The sequence below is a fragment of the Callithrix jacchus genome, chromosome 5 (genome assembly GCF_049354715.1).
Source record: "Callithrix jacchus isolate 240 chromosome 5, calJac240_pri, whole genome shotgun sequence".
In the NCBI taxonomy this organism is placed as follows: Eukaryota; Metazoa; Chordata; class Mammalia; order Primates; family Cebidae; genus Callithrix; species Callithrix jacchus.
Window position 1 is genome coordinate 117,559,265 of NC_133506.1, and position 24,845 is coordinate 117,584,109.

Genomic DNA, 24,845 nt, shown 5'->3' on the forward strand with positions numbered 1-24,845 from the left:
CTGAGAGCCAGGGAGGGAGAGGAGAAGGAGGTGGGGCCCGGCTCCTCGTCCCCTCTCCCTCCGCCCACCACGCCTCCCCTCCCCCCGGACGTGGAACTGGGACTCTGCAAACTGAAAAGCAGCGAAAGGATACCTTCTTTCTTTTCTCTTGTGTTGTTTTTAAGAGCAATGAGAAAGAGAGAGAAGAGAGGAGAGGGAAAAGAAGAGAGAAAGGGGAAAAGAGAGACAGGAGAGAGAGAAAGAGCAAGAGAGAGAGTGAAAGGGAGAAAGAAAAAATAAGCTGGGATAAAGTATTTTAGCAGTTTCTGCCTTTAGGATTTTATTAGCTTCTCTCCCCCAGGCCGCAGCCAATCAGCGCGCGTGCCCGGGCCCCTGCGTCTCCTGCGTCAAGACGGCCGTGCTGAGCGAATGCAGGCGACTTGCGAGCTAGGAGCGATTTAAAACGCTTTGGATTCCCCGGGCCTGGGTGGGGAGAGCGAGCTGGGTCCCCCCTAGATTCCCCACTCCCGCACCCCATGAGCCGACCCTCGGCTCCATGGAGCCGGGCAATTATGCCACCTTGGACGGAGCCAAGGATATGGAAAGCTTGCTGGGAGCGGGAGGGGGGCGGAATCTGGTAGCCCACTCCCCTCTGACCAGCCACCCAGCGGCGCCTACGCTGATGCCTGCCGTCAACTATGCCCCTTTGGATCTGCCAGGCTCTGCGGAGCCGCCAAAGCAATGCCACCCATGCTCCGGGGTGCCTCAGGGGGCGTCCCCGGCTCCGGTGCCTTATGGCTACTTTGGAGGCGGGTACTACTCCTGCCGAGTGTCCCGGAGCTCGCTGAAACCCTGTGCCCAGGCGGCCACCCTGGCTGCCTACCCTGCGGAGACTCCCACGGCTGGGGAAGAGTACCCCAGCCGCCCCACTGAGTTTGCCTTCTATCCGGGATATCCGGGAACCTACCAGCCTATGGCCAGTTACCTAGACGTGTCTGTGGTGCAGACCCTGGGTGCTTCTGGGGAGCCGCGACATGACTCCCTGTTGCCCGTGGACAGTTACCAGTCCTGGGCCCTCGCCGGTGGCTGGAACAGCCAGATGTGTTGCCAGGGAGAACAGAACCCACCAGGTCCCTTCTGGAAGGCAGCATTTACAGGTAATCTCTATTACTCTGGGTTCCCTTGCCTCTGAGCCTGGGTTTGTGGGTCCCACTGGCACTTACCTGGGAGGAGGAGGAGGGAGACTTGGGGCTGGTGAGGATGAATTTGGTGCTCCTCCCTTGGTTATTAGGACTCTGAGGGAGGGTCTAGGCAGCTGGAGTGCCTGGATGGAGGTCAATATGAGGGGCCTGAGCTGGGTGCCATCTGAAGCCTGAGGAGCACCTCACTTCTCCAGGAGGCCCTGGGACCAGTCTTTCAATATCTCTGAGAGGCTTGGATCTCTTTGCTGTTGAGTAGGGATCAGGGTGTCCCTACCCAGCACAATTCTGGCCTAATTCTACACAAAGGCTAAATAACTCTCAATTCTGTGAGTGGGGATTGGGTGTGGGAGATGGGTAAAAAGGTATTGGATATTCTGTAGAGAACACAACACATCGCTTTCAATTAGATGAGTTTTCCCATTTCTAAAGAAAAATTTAGGTTTCCTGAAGCCATGTCATAGGTGTGTGCATTGGAATGGGTGAGAGAGAGAGAGAGAGAGAGTGTGCACGCACGCACGCGCATGTATGCGCATGTATTTGGAATGGGGGCAGAAATGTGTTTCCAGAATGTGCCTGTAGAATCTACAAGAGTGGCCAAGAGTCTAGAAATGCATGAAGAGTGGACACATGATGGTGGGCAAAGGCCTGTGTGTGGTGTGTGGGTGTGTTTGCAGACCTTCGGGTGTGAGAGCAGTGATGGGTGAGGGTGGCCAGCAGGAGCCACGGCTGAGCAGTGGTCAGAGAACAAGCCAGAAGCTGGGGTGTCCTTGTGTGCTTTGGAGGAACAGGATTGAACGTGCACCTGTAGGGTGACCTGGGTGCACCTGTGGGATGACTTAGCTTGGGGCTTGCAGGGCCTGGGTCTGCGTGGGTGGGGATCTGACCATGCCTTTTTCTCTCTCCCTTTCCTGCTGCACAGACTCCAGCGGGCAGCACCCGCCTGACGCCTGCGCCTTTCGTCGCGGCCGCAAGAAACGCATTCCATACAGCAAGGGGCAGTTGCGGGAGCTGGAGCGGGAGTATGCGGCAAGCAAGTTCATCACCAAGGACAAGAGGCGCAAGATCTCAGCTGCCACCAGCCTTTCGGAGCGCCAGATCACCATCTGGTTTCAGAACCGCCGGGTCAAAGAGAAGAAGGTTCTCGCCAAGGTGAAGAACAGCACTACCCCTTGAGAGATCTCCCTGCCTGGGTGGGAGGAGGGAAAGCGGGGGTGTCCTGGGAGACCAGGAATCTGTCAAGCCCACGCTGGGGCCAAGGACTCTGCTGAGAGGCCTCTAGAGACAACACCCTTCCCAGGCCACTGGCTCCTGGACTGTTCCTTAGGAGTGGCCTGGGTACCCAGTATGTGCTGGGAGAGGGAAGCCCCATGTGACAGCCCACTTCACCAGGGTTCCCAAAGAACCTGTTGCAGTCATAATCATTCATCCTGACAGGGGCAATAATCACGATAACCAGTACTAGCTGCCATGATCATTAGCCTCATATTTTCTATTTAGAGCTCTGTAGAGCACTTTAGAAACTGCTTCCATGAATTGAGCTGATTATGAATAAACTTGGAAGGCGATCCCTTTGCAGGGAAGCTTTCTCTCAGACCCCCTTCCGTTTACACTCCCCATCCTGGTACTAGCAGGAAGACTGAGGAGAGGAGAAAGGGCAGGTTCACTTGTGTGGCTGTGATGTCCATTTAGCATTTTTCTGGGATGACAGCTGGGCAGGTAGACAATTGTAGAGGCTGCCTCTTCCTCCCTCGTCCACCCCATAGGTTGTACCCACTGGTCTCCTTAACTCTTAGATTTTCTCCCATCATGTGAAAATGAAGCGAGCAGGCTGCCCCTAGTCAGTCCTTCCTTCCAGAGAAAAAGGGGTTTGAGAAAGTACCTGGATAATTCACCATTCATTTCCTCCCCAAAACTCTATCTTCCTTTAATATTTCTGGTGGTTCTGACCAAAGCAGGTCATGGTTTGCTGGGCATTGGGAGCCCAGTGAAGTAGATGTTTGTGGCCTTGCATACTCGGCTCTCTCAGGCACAAACAGCAGTTACAGAACCAGAGTAGTGTTCTTCGCTACCCTCAGGTAGCCCCAGACAATAGGGCAGGAGAGAAAACCAGAAAATGGCCTCTTCACCACTCATTTTCTCTTCTGCCTCCCTCTGACATCCAGAGGAGCTTTCAGGCCAGGGAGATGGGGCAGGCCCTTTTGCAGTTGAAAGAGCAGCAGTTGGTGGAAGAGCAAAGACCCAGGCTCAGGGTTGGGGAAACCCAAGCTGCCCATGTGACAGTGGCTGTGGACTTCATTTCCTTTTCATTTTGCCCTGGCTCCCTCCAGTACCCTGAATCCCAGGTGGGTGGAAGGCAGAGTGGTGCCAACCCTGTTTTCCCGGTCCACGTAGACAGATACACAGTGTAGAATTATGGAAGCTGGAGACAGACGGGCTCTGAGAGGGACATGGGGGCCTCCACCTCTGTGCCCATTCTCTGATGTGGTGTACCTGGGCTCAGTGCCGGGTGGGACTCATTGCCTGGGCAGCAAAGCAAAGCCAGCAGGTTCCTGCTGGGCCTTCCTGTACCCTAGGCCAAGGGTGGGGGTCCTGCAGGCACTTTCTTCACGATTGAGCGCATAGGCCTGAAGTTTAGAGCAGCAGGCCGGAAGCAAGCAGTCAGCGGTGGGCTGCGGCTGCCACTACCTCGAGGACCTTTCCCTCCCGATCCAGCTCTCCAAGAAACCTCGCAGCGACCAAGGGATTCGAGTGTTTACGGCTTACAGTCGGGTGGAATTCAGCTCCTCTCATGAGAAGGAGTGAGGGTGGGAAGTGACTTAGACTCCTACAGATCTATTTACCAAAGAGGAGCCCGGTTCTGAGGGACATGGCCAAAGAGTGTGAGTGAATAAGACTGGGGGGGTCGGGGGAATAGGACGAGGAGGAGGAAGAGGAGGTCGATTACCTGATTTAAAAAAATCTTCCAAGCCCAGTTTAAGGGCTCGGTTACATGCACCGCTCAGAGGAGGTCACTTTCTGCCTTCCACGTCCTCCTTCAAGTGAAGCCCATGTGGGTAGCTTTTAATATCTCAGGTTCTTACTCCTCTGTCTCCATAAGTCCAAACCGGACCAACGCTCAGGCAAGCAAACCCCTCCCTCGCCAACTTCGGAAGTGGCGAGAGTTCAGCGCAGATAGGCCTGTGGGGAGGGGGCGAGATAGATGAGGGGGAGCGGCGTGGTGCGGGGTGCTCCTTGGAGAGAGGAAAAAGGCCACAAGGGGGGCTGCCATCTCCACTAACGGAGATGGCCCTGGTGGAGTTAGAGGTCTGGGACCTCTGCTATCAGGAACTCAAACGTAAGGCGCTTCTCTGTTTTTCGCTCGCAATAAATTCAGAGCAAACAAAAGATGTGGAATCTTAGAGATTTATTCCACCAGTGTGTTAGGACCATTAAAAAGACAAGGGCGCCCCCTCCCGGGAGAGGCTCGCCACTCCAGGAGAACCTGCGGGCAAGGCTTTCATCCCCCGCGGAGCTACCGGCTTTCCGCAGCCTGGAGCCTCGGGGTACTGGGCTGCGTGTGGGGGCCCCAGGACCCGATGTCGCCTTTCATTCGGCCAGGGCATCCGGAGATGTACTGGTCCAGGCCCCGAGAGACCCAGGAAGAAGGCAAGGAGGTTCGGCACAGGAGATCTCCAATGGAAGAAGGAGGTCCGGCTCCGGGAGCCAGGCCGCGGCGCCATCCGCCCTCCGTCCATGTCTTCGTTCGTAATTTATTTATCTTCCGCACCATAACCATTCGCGGTAGACGCCCCCCCGACCTTTTTTTCTGATTTATTTGTATAGAACCAGTGCAAAAAATACTTAATTTAGTTTTGTATTAAGCCCTTTTCTTGGGAATCCCTTCCCAAACAATTTGTCTCCCACCTATCCCTGACCCACCACATTGAAATCTCTCTCATTTGCGTTTAAATCACAACAAAATCCACAAACCTACACTCGCCTGCAGCTATTTACTTTTAAATAAGGGCCGTGTTAAGCTGCAGGAGGAAATGTTAAGCTTACCATTCGGACACACGTGTGAACACATGTCACAATAGATGAATCCAGACAACACTGTCACAAATAAACGCAGAGGCACACACACACATACTCCGGAAACAAGCTGGAAGCCTTTTCACCAACGAGGCGCAATTGTACTCAGAGCTGCGCCCTAGACATTTCCCCTCCCTCGGAGCCAAACACCACCTCCCGCAGCGAGTCTCTCGGCAGGCCGAGAAACAGGATCGGAGGGTCGCGTCTACGCGGACTCCAGGCCCGAAATCAGTTCCAACTCCAAAGCAGGTGGATTTTATTAGGCCTCCAGAAGTCAAATAAAGGAGACCTGACAAAATGCGTAAACATTACCTCCGGAAGCTCTTTTGGAATCTCGGTTCCAGCACCCGCAACGCAGAACCTGAGGCTCCATCTTTCGGGTTTTATTCCGGCTGAGGAGCGCTTCCGGGGACCCTGCGAGGCCTCCGCCGGCCGAGCATCCGCCCAGCCTTCCCTGCACGCGATCTCTACTCCGTGTAGTAGTTCCAGGGCCGGAAGCTGGAAAGCCCCTGAAGCAGGAAAAAGCCCCGTCCAGGCCCCCCAGTTCTCCCGAGCAGCTCCGGCTTTCCTCCCCCAACCCGAAGCAAACTTCTCTTCCCTTCAGCTCCCCTCCTCCCCTTCATTAAAGTTGTATTCAAGGTTCTAAGTGCTGTACTCTTAACTAGGTTTCCTTCAGGGGAGACACTGTGACCCCCCCCCCCGCCCCCAGACCCCCGCCCTGTCTAATAGAAACCTCCGAGCTACAACCGCGAATTAAATAAATGAACTCGTTACCGTAAACTTGCAATAAAGCCCGGAGGCGACTGCTGCGGAGGGGGCAAAAGGACTTTTCGTTGTTTTTGAAATTTATACCATTCTCACCCTCCCGAACAGTCGCTCTCCCGGAAAGAGGGGAGAAAGCTCTGGAGCGGCCCCGGGCCTCTCGCACACCAGAGGGCACCCCGCCCCTCCCCCCGAGGCGCTGGCCTGGGCCTGAGACAGATTTAAAACATCCAATGGGGAACCGCTGCCAGCCTTTCTTCCTCTCTCCCGACTTGTTAGTTCTGTGTAGAGGTGACGAGGGGGAGGGGACGAAGTGATAGGGGAGAGTGAAAGAAAGAATTCTACCGTTACCCCCTCTCCTCCCCTAAATTGTCCCCCAACTGGGAGGGTCACAGGGGCAGCAAAAGAGTTTAATCACCCTCAGAATAATGCTGGCGCCCAGCCTGGGGGGAGGGTCAGGGACTTTGCCATTGAACTTGAAGTTCCAGGCTGGTGGCCTCCACCACTCCCATCCCCACTTTCCTAAAAGTTTTATGGGAAGAGGGAGGAAGATGAGGGGAAGAGGGGACACCTCTGGCCTTGGGAAAGAGGGAGGAAACCAACCGGGGGAGGAAGGGCCACAGCAACCAGGAGGTCAAGGGGAGATTAGGAGGTTTGCTGAGAGTCGAGGAGGCCTGGGGCTGCTGGGAGGAAACACTCCAGCTTTCACCCGGACTTGCAGCTATGAGGTGGGGAGCTACCAACCGGAGGCCTTCTCACTGAGCCCCGCCCCAGACTCTACAGGAAGAGGGGCACCCAGTGCTCTGCTCCCGTCCTTCCTCTCCTCACCTAAGGTGTGCTACACTGGGAGGCTGAAACCTTCAGGCCGATGCCTGCCTGCCAGCTCAGGCAAGCTGGATTCTGATCCCCATCTTTGCAGAGAGAGCAGCGATATTGTGCGCCCATTTCTCAGACCAATGACCGGCTCATCTTACTACCTCCAAGAATGCTTTTCTCTGGAATAAGGTAAACAAGCTGATCCGTGGGCCCAGGGCATTACCAATGTATCTCTCAGTATGGTAGCTTCTTTAGGAGGCCCTGGAAGGGGGTCTCCCAGGAATCTGGGGACCTTCAGAGGTTTTGGCAAACAAAGGAAGGGCGAGCAGCGGGCTCTCACCAATACCACCTGGCAGGAGCACCTCCTCACTAGTTCCTGGAGAGACCAGCAGCCACCCTGGGCAGAAAGGGACAAAGAAAATGTTTGCAGCACGCAGGACCTGCAGGGCCTGGGCAGGGGAGAGGCTTGGGGGTGGGAACTAGCACCCGATGTAAGGTCCCCCGAAAGATTTAATGTCTGTCTCCAATCGGATGGAGTCCTGGCAAAACAAAAATTAATATTGTTAATATTATTATTAAAAAGTATAATATTTTACAAAACACCTACTTTGAAAACTGGGCAAGCAAGACCAGGTGTGGTGGCTCAGCCTGTAATCCCAGAACTTTAGGAAGCCAAGACAGGCAGATCCCTTTAGCCCAGGAGTTCGAGACCAGCCTGGGCAATGTAGCAAGACCCCTGTCTCTACTTATAGAATAAGTTTTTTTGTGAAAAGAAACTGGGTGAAAGTTAACAGTGATTTAAAAATTTTTTGTTTTTTTCTTTTTTTACTAACTCATCCTTAAGGAAAAAGCTCTGGCCCTTAAAAAAATAAAACCAGGCCAGGAACACCAGCTCATGGCTGTAATCCCAGCGCTTTGGGAGGCTGAGGTGGACAGATCACTTGAGACCAGGAGTTTGAGATCAGCCTGGCCAACATAGTGAAACCTCTCTCTATTAAAGATACAAAAATTAGCTGGCAATGGTGGTTCACGCGTGTAATCCCAGCTACTCAGGAGGCTGAGGCACAAGAATTGCTTGAACCTGGGAGGTGGAGGTTTCAGTGAGCCGAGATTATGCCACTGCACTGCAGCCTGAGTGACAGAGCAAGACTCGATCTCCAAAAAAAAAAAAAGTAACAATTGCACCTTTTTCTCTGGGCTCTGCCTTTCTTCTCCCCTTTCCGGCATCCTATCAGAAGCTCTGTCTAGGCAAGTGTGGGATCCATGCCACAGCAGGCATGTGTGTGCGCAGGGGCTCTGGGTCCAGCACAGAAGCAGACTTGGGCCAGATGCCCACATCTCCAGCCAGCCACTGACACGGCCAAGTCATTGGTCTTGGGGTGGGCACAGTAATGCACAAATACGCTCAGGACTCACCTAACTTTCTTCTCCCCACAGCTGGCTACTTCCCTGCCAGTGACCCTCCCATACTGACAAAACCCACAACTAAGTGAGCACTTTATAACCTAAAGAAATTGAGACTAAGAGGGCAACTTACTTGATCAGTGTCACAGTGCCACAGTGACCCAGTGGCAGAGCCTGGGTCCCAAAGCAGGAGCTCTTAACCTCTACCACCAGCTGATAAAATAGAAAGCTCAGTGGCTCCTCCACTGTCAACATACCTCTCCCCACAAGGCCCTTCAGACATTGACAAGCACCTATTTCCATCCGGAGTCACCCAGCTGAGATCACACACATACATCCAAATGCCCTAGACCCAGCCCCTCCTCAGGCACTGGACAGATCTGCATATCAAACAGGGGATTAAACACATGTGGACGTTTATGTCAACCAACTGCTCATATACCGAGTTCCACTAGGGGTGGAAGGCAGGAGGAAAGATATGGAAATATGCTCTCCCTTCCCAGGAGGCCTGACTCCTATTAGCTGGTAGATCTTGGGTCTGCAGCTTCTCCGTTTGTGACCTGAGGCCAGAAGACTCTATTCCATGACCAAATGACTACAATCAGAACAAATGGGGAACAGGATGGGGAACAGGGAATGAGATACACACACACACACACACACACACAAACACACACACACACACACACACACACACACACCGGCTTCTGGGAGGCTTCCCTGTTTTGGAGAATGCTTGAAATATCAAACCCGGAAGGGAAGATGTGAGCAAAACTCTGAGGAAGAGGCCAGAAAATGCAGGTCGCGGTGGGTAGGAGGAAGGTGTGGATCCTGGCTCGGGGTGAGCTAGAGCTGGCCGGGCAGAGAGCAGGGGCATCTTACAGGGTCCTGGGCCCGAGGGCGAAGCCTGGGGAGGAATCAGACGTCCCCTTGCCCACTCAGGCGGCGATCGCCTTACCCCCACCCCGGGCGTGCACGCACGCGCACTACCCCGCCCCCCACGAACTCCGCAGATCCCAGGCGGAGGGCATAGAGGCAGCTCTCCGTCCGCGGGGTCGGTACCCATCCTGTGAATCCTCAGCTCCCCGACTCTAGGTGAGCCCAGCCCGTCGCCCCCGCCGGAGACCTGCGCCCAGCATTTGTCAGGTTGATGGCTGAAGCACGCCGCACCTCCCACTCTAGGCAGGGTTTTGTCATTGAACTTGGGTCAGGCTATAAACATTCCTTCACCCGTCCGGAGCCAGGCTGAGTGGAGGGGAAGGGCGGAGGGGGCTGTGGCGGGACCCGGAACGTGAGAGGCCCGGCCTCTCCCAACCAAGCCCTCGCGGCTTTATCAAAGAGCTTCAGACCCTTGCCTTCCGGAGAACAATCGCCGGGTCTGCAGCTAAAAGCCGGATTCTTGAGGCCACCGGCAAGTCAGGCCGATGTGTTAGGACGACATTGTGTAACTTTTTCTCTTCCTCATTGGCATTTCATGTTCGTTTACCTGATTTTAGCCAGTCCGATCCTTAATTTATTTCAACAATCAGGATAAACAAATGCGTACACAAACGAATTCTCGCTAAGGCCGATGAATTATTAGAGAATGTTCTAGCCGGTCGTCACGAGGCCGTCGCCGCTGGGTTTTACAAGCGCCCCTCCCTCGGCGTGGTAATCCCGGGGGAATGTCGCCCGCCGCGCGAGCCGATTCCGGGCTGCCACCAGAGCGGCTGCCGAGCCCCGCAGAGCTCCCGGCCGCCTTCCCAGGACCTGGAATTTTAAACTTCGCAAATGGGGCGTCTCCCTACTCGGTGGCGGAGGACATAGCGGCCTGGAAAGCCGTCCGACCCGGGAAACCCACGCGTTTCTCCCGGCGACGCGCCCACTGCGGAGGCTGTGAGGAGAGGCCTGCTGAGACGGTAGTGGTGCTGCGTGTGTGCGTGTGCGTGTGCGTGTGTGTTTAAATAATTCAGGATCTGGAGCAAGGGAGGGTCAAACACCGGATCCCGGGGGCTCTCCCTGGCTAAGTAACATCCAGTCGAAGGGGAGCAGAGCGCGCCGGCGCTCAGGGAGGCGCGGGGGCCACTCTGAGTCTGGCGCGGGCCGCTCCGAGCGCGGGGCTTCCTTTCCAGCCCGGAGCCCCCAGCAGCTCAGCGACACCGGCTAACAAGATATCCGGCGATGCAACGAAAAGCGCCCGGCCTTAGTATTTGGGACAGAGACACAGCAGGGAGGCAGGTCCCCACCGACAAATCGGAAGAGGCCTGCGGGAGTTAGCGGGATAAGGCTCTCCCTGTCCTACCTGCCCCCACCAATTTGGCTTTTACCTGCCACAGAGCCTGCTTGAACCAAAGGGGTTTGCCATCTCTTCCTCCTCCTCCTCCACTTTCGATCCCCAGGCCTTCGGCGGGGTCTGAGAAAGAATCCAGACAACCCTTCTGCCTTTGTCTGACCTTCGGGGAAAAGAGGCGTGGGCGTCTGGGTCAAGTTCACGGACCTGGTCTGCGTCGTTTAGGGCAAGCAAAGGCACCGTTCACATTCAGACGAGAGGGGTTGTAAGCAATTGGGACAGTGTGGGGGAGAAACAAGCTGCGAGAAAGGACTTCCCATTTTAATCTATTGTCCCAGTCTCACATCCCCTCCCCCTCTCGCAGCCCTGTAGAGGAGAAATAATTAGATCCTAAAAGAAGCCTTTTATTTGGAAAAATGTGAAGGTCTTATGGAATGAGCTTCCCAGAAATGATCTTTGGCACTTAGGTAGTTTTGCGTGAGTTCGGTGCCGGCCTTTATGAAAGTTAAGGATTTACAGTATTCGGCACAATGGTTTACGTGGAATTTGATTCAGAGCAAAAAAGATCGGATCTATACTGCTTTCCAAAAAGCTTCCGACTGAACACATTGAACTAATTTCCCCCAACATCCCGGTCCCTATCCTACTCACCCCCTCCCGGACTTTTTTTAAAGGGCCTGATACAAAATGATATTCTGCCCTTTAAAAAAAAAAAAAAATCAAAGTGGAAAAAAAAATACTATACCGATTGCAACAAATAGAATATGCGTCTTAAAACACAGAGCTACTTTAAAAACTTTTTATAAACACCCCCTTCTAAATTAAAAATTTTTTCAATATGTATGTTATATAATTTTCAACCACTGTTAATAGTTACTTTTTGTTACCCTTCCCCTCAACCTAGTTATGTACAACCTAATTTGGTTTGAAAACATACAATTTCTTTGTCATAAGCAATTCCTCAATTTATTTTTAGATTACACAATATGCAATGAAAGAAATTGTCACAATTTAGAAAACTATTTCCCTAAAGCTAGTCTTTTAGGCTGTCCCCATATTTACAATGAGGAGTTTCAGCGGGACACAGCAGCTGACGCCTATATTCCCAATGCTTTGGGAGGACAAGGCTGGAGAATTGCTTGTGCCCAGGAGTTCAAAACTACCATGGGCAATATAGCCAGATTCTGTCTCTACAATTTTTTTTTTTTTTTTAATTAGCCAGGCATGTTGGCACCTGCCTGTAGTCCCACCTACTCTGGAGGCTGAGGCAGGAAGATCGCCTGGGAGTTTGAGGCTCCAGTGAGCCTTGATGCTGCCGTTGCTCTCCAGCCTTGTCTACTCCAGCTTGGTCAACAGAGCAAGACCCTGTCTCTAGAAAACACATAAATAAAAAGAAGGATTTTTTTCCTGATTAGAAAACTAACACAATCTTTTTATTAACAATTTCAAAAATATAAAAATAATTAAAAAGAAGGAAATAAAATTTACCCCATACACTACCATCCAAAGTTTACCAAACTACTCTTTTTTCATATTTTCTTCAGTTATTTTTCCTTGCACATATGTACAATTTCAAAACTGAGATTCTGCATGAATTTTTTTGTCTTGCCTTTTATTTAATGTAAGATTATGAACATTTCCCAGTGTTATTAAATGTCTTCAAAAGCTTGGTTTTAATGATTGCATAGTATCCAATCCACCAAATGTGGTATCAAAAATCATTTCCTTAATTATTGGTCATTTAGATTTTTTGTTTCTATGTTTACTTTTTAAAATAATTCATAAGAGAGAAATTGTTGTGACCTTAAGTATGTTTGATAGAGAGATGAGAATAGAATCCCCCTGGGATAGAATGCTTCAAAAATTCTAGGTTAAAAATTCCCCCTTCAGAAATAGCCAGGTGTGGTGGTGCATACTTGTAGTTCTAGCTACTCAGGAGGCTGAAGTGACAGGATTGCTTCAGCCAGGGATTCGAGGCTGCAATGAACTACAATGACACCACTTCACTCCAGCCTGGGCAACAGAGTGAGACCCTGTCTCCTCTGTCTCTTTCTCTCTTTTTGAGACAGGGTCTCTCTCTGTTGCTAAGGCTGGAGTGCAGTGGTGTGATCACTGTCCACTGCAGCCTTGACCTCCCAGGCACAAGTGATCCTCCCCCTCCCACCTCAGCCTCCCCAGTAGCTGAGACTACAGGTGTTCACACCATGCCCGGCTGATTTTTTGTATTTTTGGCAAAGATAGGGTTTTGCAATGTTTCCTGAGCTGGTCTCAAACTCCTGGACTCCAGTGATCCTCCTCCCTCGGCCTCCCAAAGTGCTAGGATTACAGACATGAACCACCAGGTCCAGCAGACACTGTCTCTTAAAAAAAAAAAAAAAAAAAAAAAAAGAGAACACTGGGCACGGTGGCTCATGCCTGTAATCCCAGCACTTTGGGAGGCTGAGGTGGGTGGATCACCTGAGGTCGGGAGTTCAGACCAGCCTGACCAACATACAGAAACCCCATCTCTACTATACAAAAAATTAGCCAGGCATGGTGGCGCATGCCTGTAATCCCAGCTACTCAGAGGGGCTGAGGCAGGAGAATTGCTTGAACCCGGGAGACAGAGATTGCAGTGAGCTGAGATCATGCCATTGCACTCCAGCCTGGTCAATAAGAGCGAAGCTCCGTCTCAAAAAAAAAAAAAAAAAGTCCCCATTGTTAGGAGAACGTAAAAGGGGGCCTTTTAAGGTGCTCAAAATGTTCCATGTTTTGATCAAGGTAGTGGTTATGTGCATGTATACATGTGTAAAAATTCATTAAACTCAACATTCAAGATTTGCGCCTTTTACTTTAAAAATTTTAACAGTGCTCTCTCACCCTCTGAAAACTTGTATCTGTTTACAAAGAAAAAGAGCAATGCAAGAAATAGGTGGAGGAAGCAAAGCAGGGGTGGAACCATCCCAAACTGGATGGGCTTACCCCTTGCTGGGGTATTATCTTTGTTTCGGAGACCAAAATATTTAGCAAAAGTAAACATTTGACAGTTAGTGATGACGGGTTGGGGAGTGGCGAATGCTTGGCGTTTCTTCCCACCCCGGTGCTAGCTCTTGTTAGATAGACAGGATTTTTTCCTATTATGGTTGCACTCTTGTGGCTTTGACCTTCTCTAATGAGCAGAAGAGGGATAAAAATAGGGTAGAAAATATTTTAAAAGAGTTAAAATGAACAGATACACAACGGAGTCATCTAACACTGTCATGTGAAATAGAAGTGGGATTTTAAAACATAAAAATATTTTTTTTCAGAAATAGATTTTTAAAAAAAAATTACTTTGTAATCTACTGTCAGTTAAAAATACAACAGTCAGAACTTGGGGATTGCAAGGACAGCTGCTCTCCCAGGTAACAATAGGACCTGGAGGGACTGGAGTGGCGTCTGAGGCTGGTTTTATTGGCACTGTTGTGTGGGGTCAGTGGGGCTGCGTGCAAGCCAGAGCATATGTTTAATCCTTGGGATGCTGAGAAGGGGGGAGAAGAAAAACCCTTTATGCTATTGGGCACCAGAATCACTTCCTGTTTGTGCTTCAGACAAAGGACTGCTACAACGGCTTCACACATTCATATTTAGTGATGAATTCTTACTTTTTATAGTCATTTTATTCCTTTTTCACTTAAAATCAGGATAAAGTTGGATTTTTAATATTTTATGAAGAAAGACATGAGACATCTTTTCGTGTCAAAAAATACTGTGGATGTTTTACAAAACAGCTTTCCTTTTCCCAAGTATAACATAGATCCAATAAAGTGTGTTAATCTTAAGTGTATAGCTTGAAGAATAGTTACCTAGATAACCACCATTCAGAATAAGATAGAAAACATTCCCTCTATCCCTGTGGGTTCCCTCCAGACCCTTTCTAGTATAATATTCCAGATGTAACTGCCATTCTTTTTTATTTTTTGAGACAGAGTCTCACTCTGTCGCCGAGGCTGGAGTGTAGTGGCATGATCTCAGCTCACTGCAACTTCTGCCTCCCAGGTTCAAACAATTCTCTTGACTCAGTCTCCCTAGTAGCTGGGATTACAGGCTCCTGCCACCATGCCCAACTAATTTTTGTATTTTTAGTAGAGACAGGGTTACACCATGTTGGTCAGGCTGGTCTGAAACTCCTGACCCTAGGTGATCCACCTGCCTTGGCCTCCCAAAGTGCTGGGATTACAGGCATGAGCCACCACGCCCAGCTGTAACTGCCATTCTGATTAGTCTCAAATCCCCACATCTATTGACATTAATTTGTTTTGGCCATTCTTGAACTTTGTGTAAGTAGAATTACACAGTGTGTACTCTTTGGGGTCTGGTTTCTTCCATCTGACAAAATGTCTGTGAGATTAATTCATGTTGCTGTGTGTATAGGTAGTTTATTCTTTTTCATGATGCTCTGCTATTCCATTGTATGAATATGCCACAAATAGCTTATCCCTTCATCTGTTGATGAACATTTGAGTTGTCTGTATTTTTGGCTATTACAAATAAAGCTACTATTAATATTCTTGAACAGGCCTTTCAGTGAACAAATTGAATAATTTCCTCTAGAATTTCTGGGTGATAGGGTAGGAACTATATATGTTTAATTTACTACCTCTGCGGTATTTTTAAAGTTCAGTTATCTATCAGTCTTCAATCCGCATAAGCAAGTGGTCAAATTAAAGAACATGATTGATTACATTTGTTTGGATGTATCTCTCTCTTTCTGTTCCTAGTGCTTTTTCTTTTTTTTTTAGATGGGGCCTCATTGTGTCACCGAGGCCAGAGAGTGCAGTGGTGCAATCTCGGCTCCCCACAACCTCTGCAGTTTCAAGCTATTCTCGTGTCTCAGCCTCTCAAGTAGCTGAGATCACAGGCATGTGCCACCATGCCCAACTAATTTTTTCTATTTTTAGTAGAGACAGGGGTTTCCCTGTGTTGGCCAGGCTGGTCTTGAACTCCTGGCCTCAAGTGATCCTCCCACCATGGCCTCCCAAAGTTCTGGGATCACCTGCACTCAGGCCTGAGTCACCACACCTGGACTCTCTTTCTTTGACTTTCCAGTGAGTTTTATTATTAGTCAAGTCATGATTCAGGGTCCCATGGTGGAGATCGCCGTGTATTCAGGTCCCCTTTTACCACCCTGGGAGAAGGATGGAGGACAGAGGAAAGGTGGGGTGCAGCCAGTTCAGATCTTCCCAGGGAAATGTGCTTTCTGCCCAGTGGCCGTCCCAGGTGAGGCTGAGGATAGGGACTTGTACACACGCTGGTACCATTCACACACAGAGACATTGTCCCCTTTAGCAGTCATTGCTTCTCAAAAAGGTAGAAGTCCAGGTCATCCTGCCAGCAGTTCCCAGGCTGGTTCTGGTTGGGAAAGCTGCTGTCAAAGGGAGCAGTCTTGTAGGGTTTTTTTTTTGGAGACAGAGTCTTGCTCTGTCATCCAGGCTGGTGTGCAATGGCACAATCTCAGCTCACTGCAACCTCCACTTTGCAGGTTCAAACAATTCTCCCACCTCAGCCTCCCAAATAGCTGGGGCTACAGGCACAGGTAATTTTTGTGTTTTTGTAGAGGCAGGGTTTCACCATGTTGGCCAGACTGGTCTCAAATTCCTGACCTCAGGTGATCCGTGCACCTCGTCCTCCCAAAGTGCTGGGATTACAGGTGTGAGCCACCACGCCCAGCTGTTCTTGTGTTTTTTGGTTGTTTTTTTTTTTTTTTTTGAGACAGGTTCTCATTTTGTTGCCCAAACTGCAGTGCAGTGGTACGATCTTGGCTCACTGCAGCCTCAATTTCTTGGGATTCAGTGATACTTCTGCCTCAGCTTCTCAAGTAGCTGGGATTATAGGTGTGTGCCACCTATATTTTTCTTGTATTTTTAGTAGAGATGGGGTTTCACCATGTTGGCCAGGTTGGTCTCGAACTCCTGACTTCAGGGGATCTGCCCGCCTTGGCCTCTCAAAGCGCTGGGATTATAGGCATGAGCCACCATGTTCTTAAAGAAACCCCCGATAACTCAGCAAGGATTCCAGTGTCTGACAGAACTGCTTACATTTCTATGATGAGCTTATTTTGAAGTCTTGATGACCAGGATCCTTGGGACAGCAGAGATTTGTGTTTGCTGTGAGCATCAAGACTCATGGCTCTGGTTCTCCCTATGATCTCCCTCCATTGACCCCAGTCCTGGGGCACAGTGACATCTACAAGTTATGCCCTTGTAGATCTCTCCAAACCCCCCCAAACGCAAACACAATGAGCGGGGCAAAGAAGAGCTTCGACTGAGGTTAATGGTCAGGGTCCGCAGGGACCAGAGGCCGGGGGTTAGTGCCAGAAGGTAGAAGTGATTCTCCTGAGTCCTGATTTGGAAGCTGAGTGATGACTCAGGAAATTTATTGCCCCATGGTCTTCTAACAAGAAGCGATCTATCTTCCCAGGCAGAACTTCCATTACTGGTGACAGGTGCCTGGAGCCAGCTTATTAAAAACCATCATTTCAACCCCCAAAGCGAAGGCTCCACATTGTGTTGGAATAGAATGTTAATTTCTAGCTCCATATCATAATTTAGGACGTGGGGAGAGTATTATGAGGCATTTTAAAATTCAAGAGGAAGGAAACGTGGTGCTATTTCTGCACTCTGAGCCCCAGAAGCATTAGGATCTTTATTTCACAGGTCTCACTCCCCTATTCCAGTAGGTTAATACAACTCACCGGCTCTATCTGCTGCCGTGGGCTGGTTCTGCTCTGGCTCTGCTCTGGCCCCAGATAGAACTTGCCTTATTGCTCAGCAGCTGTGGCAGAATAGAATGAGCACTGGACTTTGAGCCAACGGGTCGGATTCAAGTCCTGCCGTGGTCTAGGGAAAAAGCCCTCTTACATTTGTATGATGACTTTTCATTTTTCAAGTACTTGTGTACTTCACATCTTTTATGTCATGTATGGAGAGGGAAAGAATGTCCGTTTTACAGAAAGGGTAAATGGATATCTTGGCAGCAGTTTCTTGTTATTGGAGGTGAGAGGTGCCTCCCCTCACTGGCTTTTATTTATTTTTTATTTTATTTTATTTTGTTTGAGATGAGGTCTTGCTCAGTCACCAAGGCTGGTATACAGTGGCACAATCACCACTCACTGCAACCTTGAACTCCCAGGCTCAAGCGATCCTCCCACCCCCACCTTTGGAGTAGCTGGGACTGACTACAAGTGCATACCACCATGCTAGGCTAATTTTTTACAGGGTTTCCCTATGTTACCCAGGCTGGTCTCGAACTCCTGTGTTCAAGTGATCCACCCACTTCAGCCTTCCAAAGTGCTAGGATTATAGGCATGAGCCACTGCCCCTGGGCCCCTCATTGGCTTTTGTCTCCAAATCTTTCTTATGCAGCTTTGAGAGTAGCTCTGAGAAATTTGGATGGGAGGAAGAGGAGGTGTTGGGGAGAGCGTTCATGGAGATCTCTCAGGGATGAGCCAGTTTTTCTGCCTCCAAAGAGCTTCTCTAACTGTGTGGTCTCCCAGGGGACCTTCTTGGCTGAATTATTCAAATTGTTAGTGAACTTTCTGTGTCACACAGGCCAGGGTGTGCTTAGGCACAGTACAAGGGAGATCTAAGCAAATGACATGAATGGTCAGGTCAATAATTGGCCACACAATTGAACGAAGTACATCTTGTAGCACGTTGGTAGATATCCCATTGAAAATACTTGGTATGGAAGCATGGGAAATGGGGAAGTTGGTTACTTAGACATCACAATGGCAGAGATCCCCCTGAGGCGTGAGGTTGAAGGATAATTTATAGCAGCATCAGAGCAAAATATTCATGATTTTATGAGTTTTGGTTTCTATCTTAATGATCTGCATGCATTTGACATGGTTGCCATGGAATGTCAGATATTTCACTGTGTATGTGGATGATTTATGCTCTTTGACAATTTATAGCAGTTAGATAAAATTGCCTTAAAAAGTCTTGTCCCTATGGGAATTTGGGGAGCCCATGCTATGTCCCTCTTCCTGTCCCTCCTCACCCTGGCAGTCTACCTGATTATTTTCTTCAGCTTCTTCTCCCCTTTATAAAATATTTGGATAAGGAACACAAACTCATCTAAATTTCCAGTTGTTTTAATATCTCAGTGATCTGTGGGAAAATAGTGCCTGTGTGTCTAATTGAATTTTTCATCTAGATGTCTGGTGCCATGTGGTCTGAGGCTTGGGAGAGCTGAAAAGTTGGTTGTCAGGGGCCCTTGTGGAGTATGTGTACAGGTGACAATTAAAACCAGTGTTGGGCTGGGCACAGTGGCTCATGCCTGTAATCTCAACACTTCAGAAAGCAGAGGTGGGTGGATCACTTGAGGTCAAGAGTTGGCCATCAGACTGGCCAACATGGTGAAACCCTGTCACTACTGAAAATACAAAAATTAGCTGGGCTTGGTGGCACACACCTGTAATCACAGTTACTCAGGGGGCTGAGGCAGGAGAATTGCTTGAACCAGGGAGTCGGGGGTAGTAGTGAGCCAATACTGTGCCACTGCACTCCAGCCTGGTGACAGAGCAAGACTCCACCTAAAAACAAACATACAAACAAACCAAACCCCCCGTCCCCACCCCCACACAAATAAATAAAATCAGTTTTGCTTCATTCCCAGCTTGGACCAAGGTGGGGCTCACTCTGCCTATAAGGGCTTTGGATCTAAGGATCAGCTGTCTGCCTTCCTAATGCTCTTTCTTTGAACAATAACCCATGGCTTTAAAACAAAGGAATCCCCATTCATGTGTAAAGCTACAAGGTACTTCCCAGAGGAGTGAGCGGCTCCTACAACCCAGGTGTGAGTAATCAGAGACTGTTGTTTCATTTCAGAGATATGATTTGGATGATAGATGCAAGCCCTTTCTCAATAAAAACATTTTATTTGTCCCTGAGAAGGTTTCCTTGGAAGCATCTCAATATGCCCCATATACTATTTTTACTCTGAATGTTTCCATGGCCCAGAATCATTTTTGGCATAGCTGTTAGGTGTAAGTGTGACTCTGGGCTGAGATAACTTCCTCCAACTTGGCAAGGGTTTTTCTTTCTTTTCTTTTCCCTTCCTCCCTTCCTCCCTTTCTTCCTTTCTCTCTCTCTCTTTCTCTCTTTCTTTTCTTTCTTTCTCTTCCTTCCTTCCTTTCTTTCTTTCTTTCTCTCCTTTCTTTCTTTCTTTCCTTCTTTCTTTCTTCTTTTTCTTTCTTTTAATAGTCCAGAGGGCCAGGTGCAGTGGCTCACGCCTGTAATCCAAGCACTTTGGAGGCCAAGGTGGGTGGATTACCTGAGGTCAGGAGTTCAAGACCAGCCTGACCAACATGGTCTTTAAAAAAAAAAATTAATAGTCCAGTGGTCTTTTTTTTTTTTTTTTAACACCTATTATGCCATGAATTGGTAGGGAGTAGGTTCCAGCAGCTCAGGTCCCTTCCCATTGGTTCTCACACATTGTGCTTCTCTGGGTGGAGCAGGCTGGCGCTTCAAGTGAACCCAGGTACCTTTCTTTTTCGTGTCTTTCTTTTTCTGATCATTTTCCTTCCCACGTTTCAGGAAGCTGTCTCAGCTCTTGGCATGCTTAATGTGCTTAACATGCACGTTAATTATCTTGGCAAGAATCTTGCCCTTGTTTGTTTACAGCAATGCCAACAGCACGCTGGAGGACAATGTAGACTCTTCCGGTTTGTCCTGATAACACTTGTGGGGCATTCTGCTTTGAACAGTACCCATTCTGTTGATGTCTAAAGTATTGCCTTTCTTATAGATTCTCATATATGTGGCCAAAGGAACAACTCCACGTTTTCTAAAAGGCCTAGAGAATACACATCGAGTGCCTCTCCGCTTTCCCTCTGTGTCTGTCATTTTGGTGAATTACTGGAATATGGCAGTTCTGGACAAAAGGCGGCAAGGGTTTTTCTAGTGGTGGGGCTGAGGATGACATCTCTTCCACCTTGGCTAGTTAAAGAGGCAGATGAGGCTCACTCTGTAGTTTCTACCATACCTCAACCTATATCCTCAACTTCCTAAAAGCAGGAAAAGTGCTACACTGCAGGAGAATCTGGTCAGACAGGCAAGTGGGAATGAAGCATTTCCTCCATTTGTCTTGAACTCCCAAAGGGAGAACAGAGCTCAGTAGTGATACATCATCAATTCCCAATTATCTGAAATAAGTTGTTCTGCCCTGGTCTTCTCCTGGTCTGGCTAATCTTTTTCTTTCTTTCTTTCTTTTTTTTTTTTTAGAGATGGGGGTCTTCCTATGTTGCCCAGGCTCAACTTGAACTCCTGCAGTCAAACGATCTTCCTGCCTCAGCCTCCTGAGTAGCTGGGACTGCAGGTGTGTACTGATGCACTCAGCCTTGGCCAGGCTTGAGCCACACTGTTGACACCATGACTTCATCCTCTGGATCTGACGCTTCTGTTGTCCTCAGCCCTGCTGTGGTCGACTTCTTCTAACTGCAGGGAGCTAGAAGTCAGAGAAATGTGTGATCTTGCTTTCTCTGCCATGATGTTCCAAAGAGGCCCCGGGGTGCAACTAAGAGGCGGTGGGACTCAGCAGACCCTATTCGGTCAGCCCTCATGGCATGTTGTCTGGTAAACTGACTTCAGGATAGAAGGTATGGCACAAGTGCCTGACTGTTCGTAGGTGCTGGACAAATGTCGAATGACTAAATAAACGAGGAGTGAATTAATCCGTGTATTCTACAGATACCGCCATACAGTTACTACTGACAGAAACTGCATTCCTAAGTGAAACTATAAATCATTTTTATAATAAAGCAAAAGTTTATCTGACATGTAGTTGTCTTTCATTGGTAACCAAGAGATAAGATTTTAATGCTACCTTACAGCATTTCATGAAATGCCTGTCATACCACCCCACACCTTCTCTCCTTGGTCCTATCTGTCATTTCTGTATCCCAAACACTTCACTGTTCCCTTCTCCAAAGCCTTCAGAATAAAGCCTGAGCCCTGCATCATGGTCCCTTGGGGCCGTATAAGATCAATTCCTGTCCGTTTTTCCAGGCTTAGCACCTCACACTGTGCAGTCCTTTCTTGTGATGTCTTCATTGATGATGCCTCATTGAATCCTTCTAATAATGTGGGAGATAATTTTTATCCCATTTCACAGATAAAGAACTGAGTAGCCAGTAGGAGGTAGAACCAGGACTTAAATCCAGGTGGTAGACCCCAGTTTTCTATGTTTCGCCGCTGCACACACAGCCCCTCTAGCTGTATCCTCTCCCAAACCCCTAGGCTTCTGCTTTTCACTTCCTTACATGTGCCAGAACTTTCTCACCTTGAGATCTCTGACCGCATAAAACCCTCCCCTTCCCCAGCTCTGTGTATGCAGAATCCCATCCATTCCGCAAAGTTCAGCTCAGACACCACTCCCCACCATGAGTCCTTGGGATTGGATTTAATCTCCTCCCTCTTCTGTGCTCTCATTGTTCTTTGATTTTACTTATTTTATTTATTATTATTATTATTTTGAGATGGAGTCTCACTCTGTTGCCCAGGCTTAAGTGCAGTGGTGCGATCTTAGCTCACTGCAACCTCTGCCTCCTGGGTTTAAGCAGTTCTTCACCTCAGCCTCCTGAGTAGCTGGGATTACAGGCCCAGGCCACCACGCTCAACTAATTTTTTGTATGTTTAGTAGAGATGGGGTTTCACCATCTTGGCCAGGCTGGTCTTGAACTCCCGACCTCGTGATCTGCCCGGCTCAGCTTCCCAAAGTGTTGGGATTACAGGCATGAACCACCACGCCCAGCCAACTAATTTCATTTATTATTTTTTTGAGACAGGGTCTTGCTCTGTCACCCCAGGGTGGAATGCAGTGACACAAACCATGATTTGCTGCAGCCTCAGCATCCTGGGCTCAAGCAAACCTCCTACTTCAGCCTTCCACATAGCTGGAACTATAGGCATGCACCACCTCACCATGACCAGCTAATTTTTTATTTTTTTGTAGAGACAGGGTCTCACTATGTTGCCCAGGCTGGTCTAAACTCCTGGACATGAGTGGTCCTCCTGCCCTAGCCTCCCAAAGTGCTGGGATTACTGGCATGAGCCACCATGTGTGGCCGCCTTTATTTATTTAAAGGCATTTAGCCCTCTACAGCATGGCTGAATATAGATGAGCCTGTTGGCTTTTGGCTTTGTCACTAGACTGTCTTCAGATCCTTGAAGGTGGGGACTGTGACTGTGTCTTGTTCACCTATGTATGTTCCACAGTGCCCAGCAGGCACATAGCACATGGTAATCACTCCATCAATATCCATTAATAAAATCGGGTTTTTATTATCAAGTGAAAAAAAGTGCAGAATGGGATTATGGTAGTCCATCTTTTGTGTAGTGAGGGGGAAATAGGAATATATTATCACAGTAATTTTCATTTGCATAAAGACACTCTGGAAGGACACAGAAGAAACTAATCACAATAGTTTCCCCTGAGCACAATGGTGAGACCAGGAGAGGTGGAGAGAGTGTGAGAGAAAGAGTTTTTTACTTTATACATTTTTACAGTTTCTTAAAACCATGTGAATGTATTCCTTTTAAAAATAAAAAAGGTGGCTTAAGTGGTTTAGACATCAGGGCTATTTTTGAGGCTGTCCCTACACTTGTGACATGGCAATATCCACAAACTGTCATTAGCCTATCAACTCTATGGCAGGTGGCAGGGCTGCCCCTGCGTAAGGTGATAAAACTCTGCTTAATATATGGAAGGCCAGGCAGTGGGTGGGGAGGGAGGGAGGGAGGGAGAGAGAGAAACAGAAGGGAAGGGGAGGGGTGAGAGAACAGAGTGAAATGTGGGGAGAAATAAAGAGAAATGAGAGGCAGGAAAAGAGATGGAGACAAGAGAGGGAAAAAAGGAGAAAAGCAGACTTAAGAAGATAGAAAAAAGGGAGAATGAGAGAGAAAGCAAGTGGCTAGGAAAGGCCTGGAGGGAAACTCCAAAATCAGGCTACTTCCAAAAAAACTCACACACTAGGTGAGACAAGCCCATCCTACCAGAGGCCTCCTGGACTGTGAGATGAGGGTGAGGCTCCACACTGAGGGAGCAGAGTGTCATCAAACATATGGTCCTGGATGTGAGCAAGCCCTCCCCAGTACCACCTCAACAGCATGAAGCAACAGAGAGAGGCAGGGTCCTCTGGGCTTCCACAGATCTTCTCAGGGCTTAATCCCAACTTACCTTCAGGAGTTGAATTCCCAAAGGCAGGTACCCTTGGTAGCCTGAATCATGCAACCTCTGGGGATACTGTCCAGCAGAAACACAACTGTCCTGCTCTTGGTAGTGGGGTGATTGCCAGAGGACTGCCCCTGATTTCAGGTTCCTTCCTTAACAACTCTGGGGAGGTGTGGCTGGTACAGTCCTGGCTTCAAAATCTCCCTTCTTGGGTGGAAAGGGTTTTGAAAAGGGAGGGAGAAGGATACAGCAGGACTTAAAGTTGGTGGTGGGAGAACTTTGGCCTTACGGATGGATGTCCAATTCCAGACAAGATGAGGCTCTCTGCTCCCCACTCTGGACAATTTCCATTCCATTGGCAGAACATCTGCAAAAGAGGAATTTAACAGCATTTTATTAAAAGGGTTAAAAAAAAGTTGCATTCCGACTTTTTCCCAGGGTGCCCTCCCTAACTAAAACCAGCTAGGAAGTTTTCTTCTGTCACCCACCACCTGGGTGCCTGGCTTCTATTCCCTTCTACGTATTTCTCTCAGTTAAAGTCCTGTCCTCAGGCTACACACTGGACTTTGGGTGGAGGGGACAATTTATTTTCTAGGTGTTTTAAAGCCTTTCCACTCCTCCCTTTGGAGAGGGCAGAGAGTGTTGCGTGGCTGCTAATGGGAGAATGGGAACCCCAAAAGCCTCTGAAAGCAAGTAAGATTGGGTGCTCCTCCATTTAAATCTTACACGGTTTATACCTCCTTGAGCTTTTAGGAATGACAGACGCGAGTCTCCTTCTACGGCCATACACTCCTAAGCCTCGCCTCTAGAGGCTTTAGTTCTTCTCTTACTGTCTGTGGCCTTCCCAGGTTATGACTCCTGAGATCGTCTCCACTCTAGACCACTAGGATGCTGATCGAATTCATGTCTTCTCTGATTTCTCCTTTGACCTCCAAGCCCTTATTTCCTGCAGTCCTGAAACTTCCTTCCATCCTTCCTAGCCTGTCCTTGCTCTCCTCAGAGGTCTGCTGGGGAGGCACTCTACTCTGATGAAGGAAGGCTTCCAAATGGTTAAAATAACTTTTCTTTAAAGATATACCCGACCTGCCTTTGTGGACCCAGCTGTCAAGGGCAGCACCATGTCAGGATGTGAGATGTATTTGCTGCGATGC

General features: G+C 48.9%; 2 protein-coding genes and 1 long non-coding RNA gene across 3 annotated transcripts; 2 read left to right on the forward strand and 1 right to left on the reverse strand.

Moving 5' to 3' along the window:
• The first annotated feature begins 416 nt into the window (after window positions 1–416).
• On the forward strand, window positions 417–4,517 carry HOXB13 (homeobox B13). Its single transcript, XM_002748469.6, has 2 exons — window positions 417–1,136; window positions 2,101–4,517. Exons 1-2 carry the CDS (start codon window positions 536–538, stop codon window positions 2,352–2,354), a joined length of 855 nt encoding a protein of 284 aa, XP_002748515.1. The 5' UTR covers window positions 417–535; the 3' UTR covers window positions 2,355–4,517.
• Window positions 4,518–4,528: 11 nt separating this feature from the next.
• On the reverse strand, window positions 4,529–5,506 carry PRAC2 (PRAC2 small nuclear protein). Its single transcript, XM_078375560.1, is given in 2 exon segments — window positions 4,529–4,671; window positions 4,673–5,506. Coding segments are annotated over 2 exon segments (330 nt in total). The 5' UTR covers window positions 4,916–5,506; the 3' UTR covers window positions 4,529–4,584.
• Window positions 5,507–9,243: 3,737 nt separating this feature from the next.
• On the forward strand, window positions 9,244–21,299 carry LOC144582878 (uncharacterized). Its single transcript, XR_013536401.1, has 2 exons — window positions 9,244–9,329; window positions 20,748–21,299. It is a non-coding gene; the product is annotated as an uncharacterized LOC144582878 (long non-coding RNA).
• The last annotated feature ends 3,546 nt before the right edge of the window (window positions 21,300–24,845 follow it).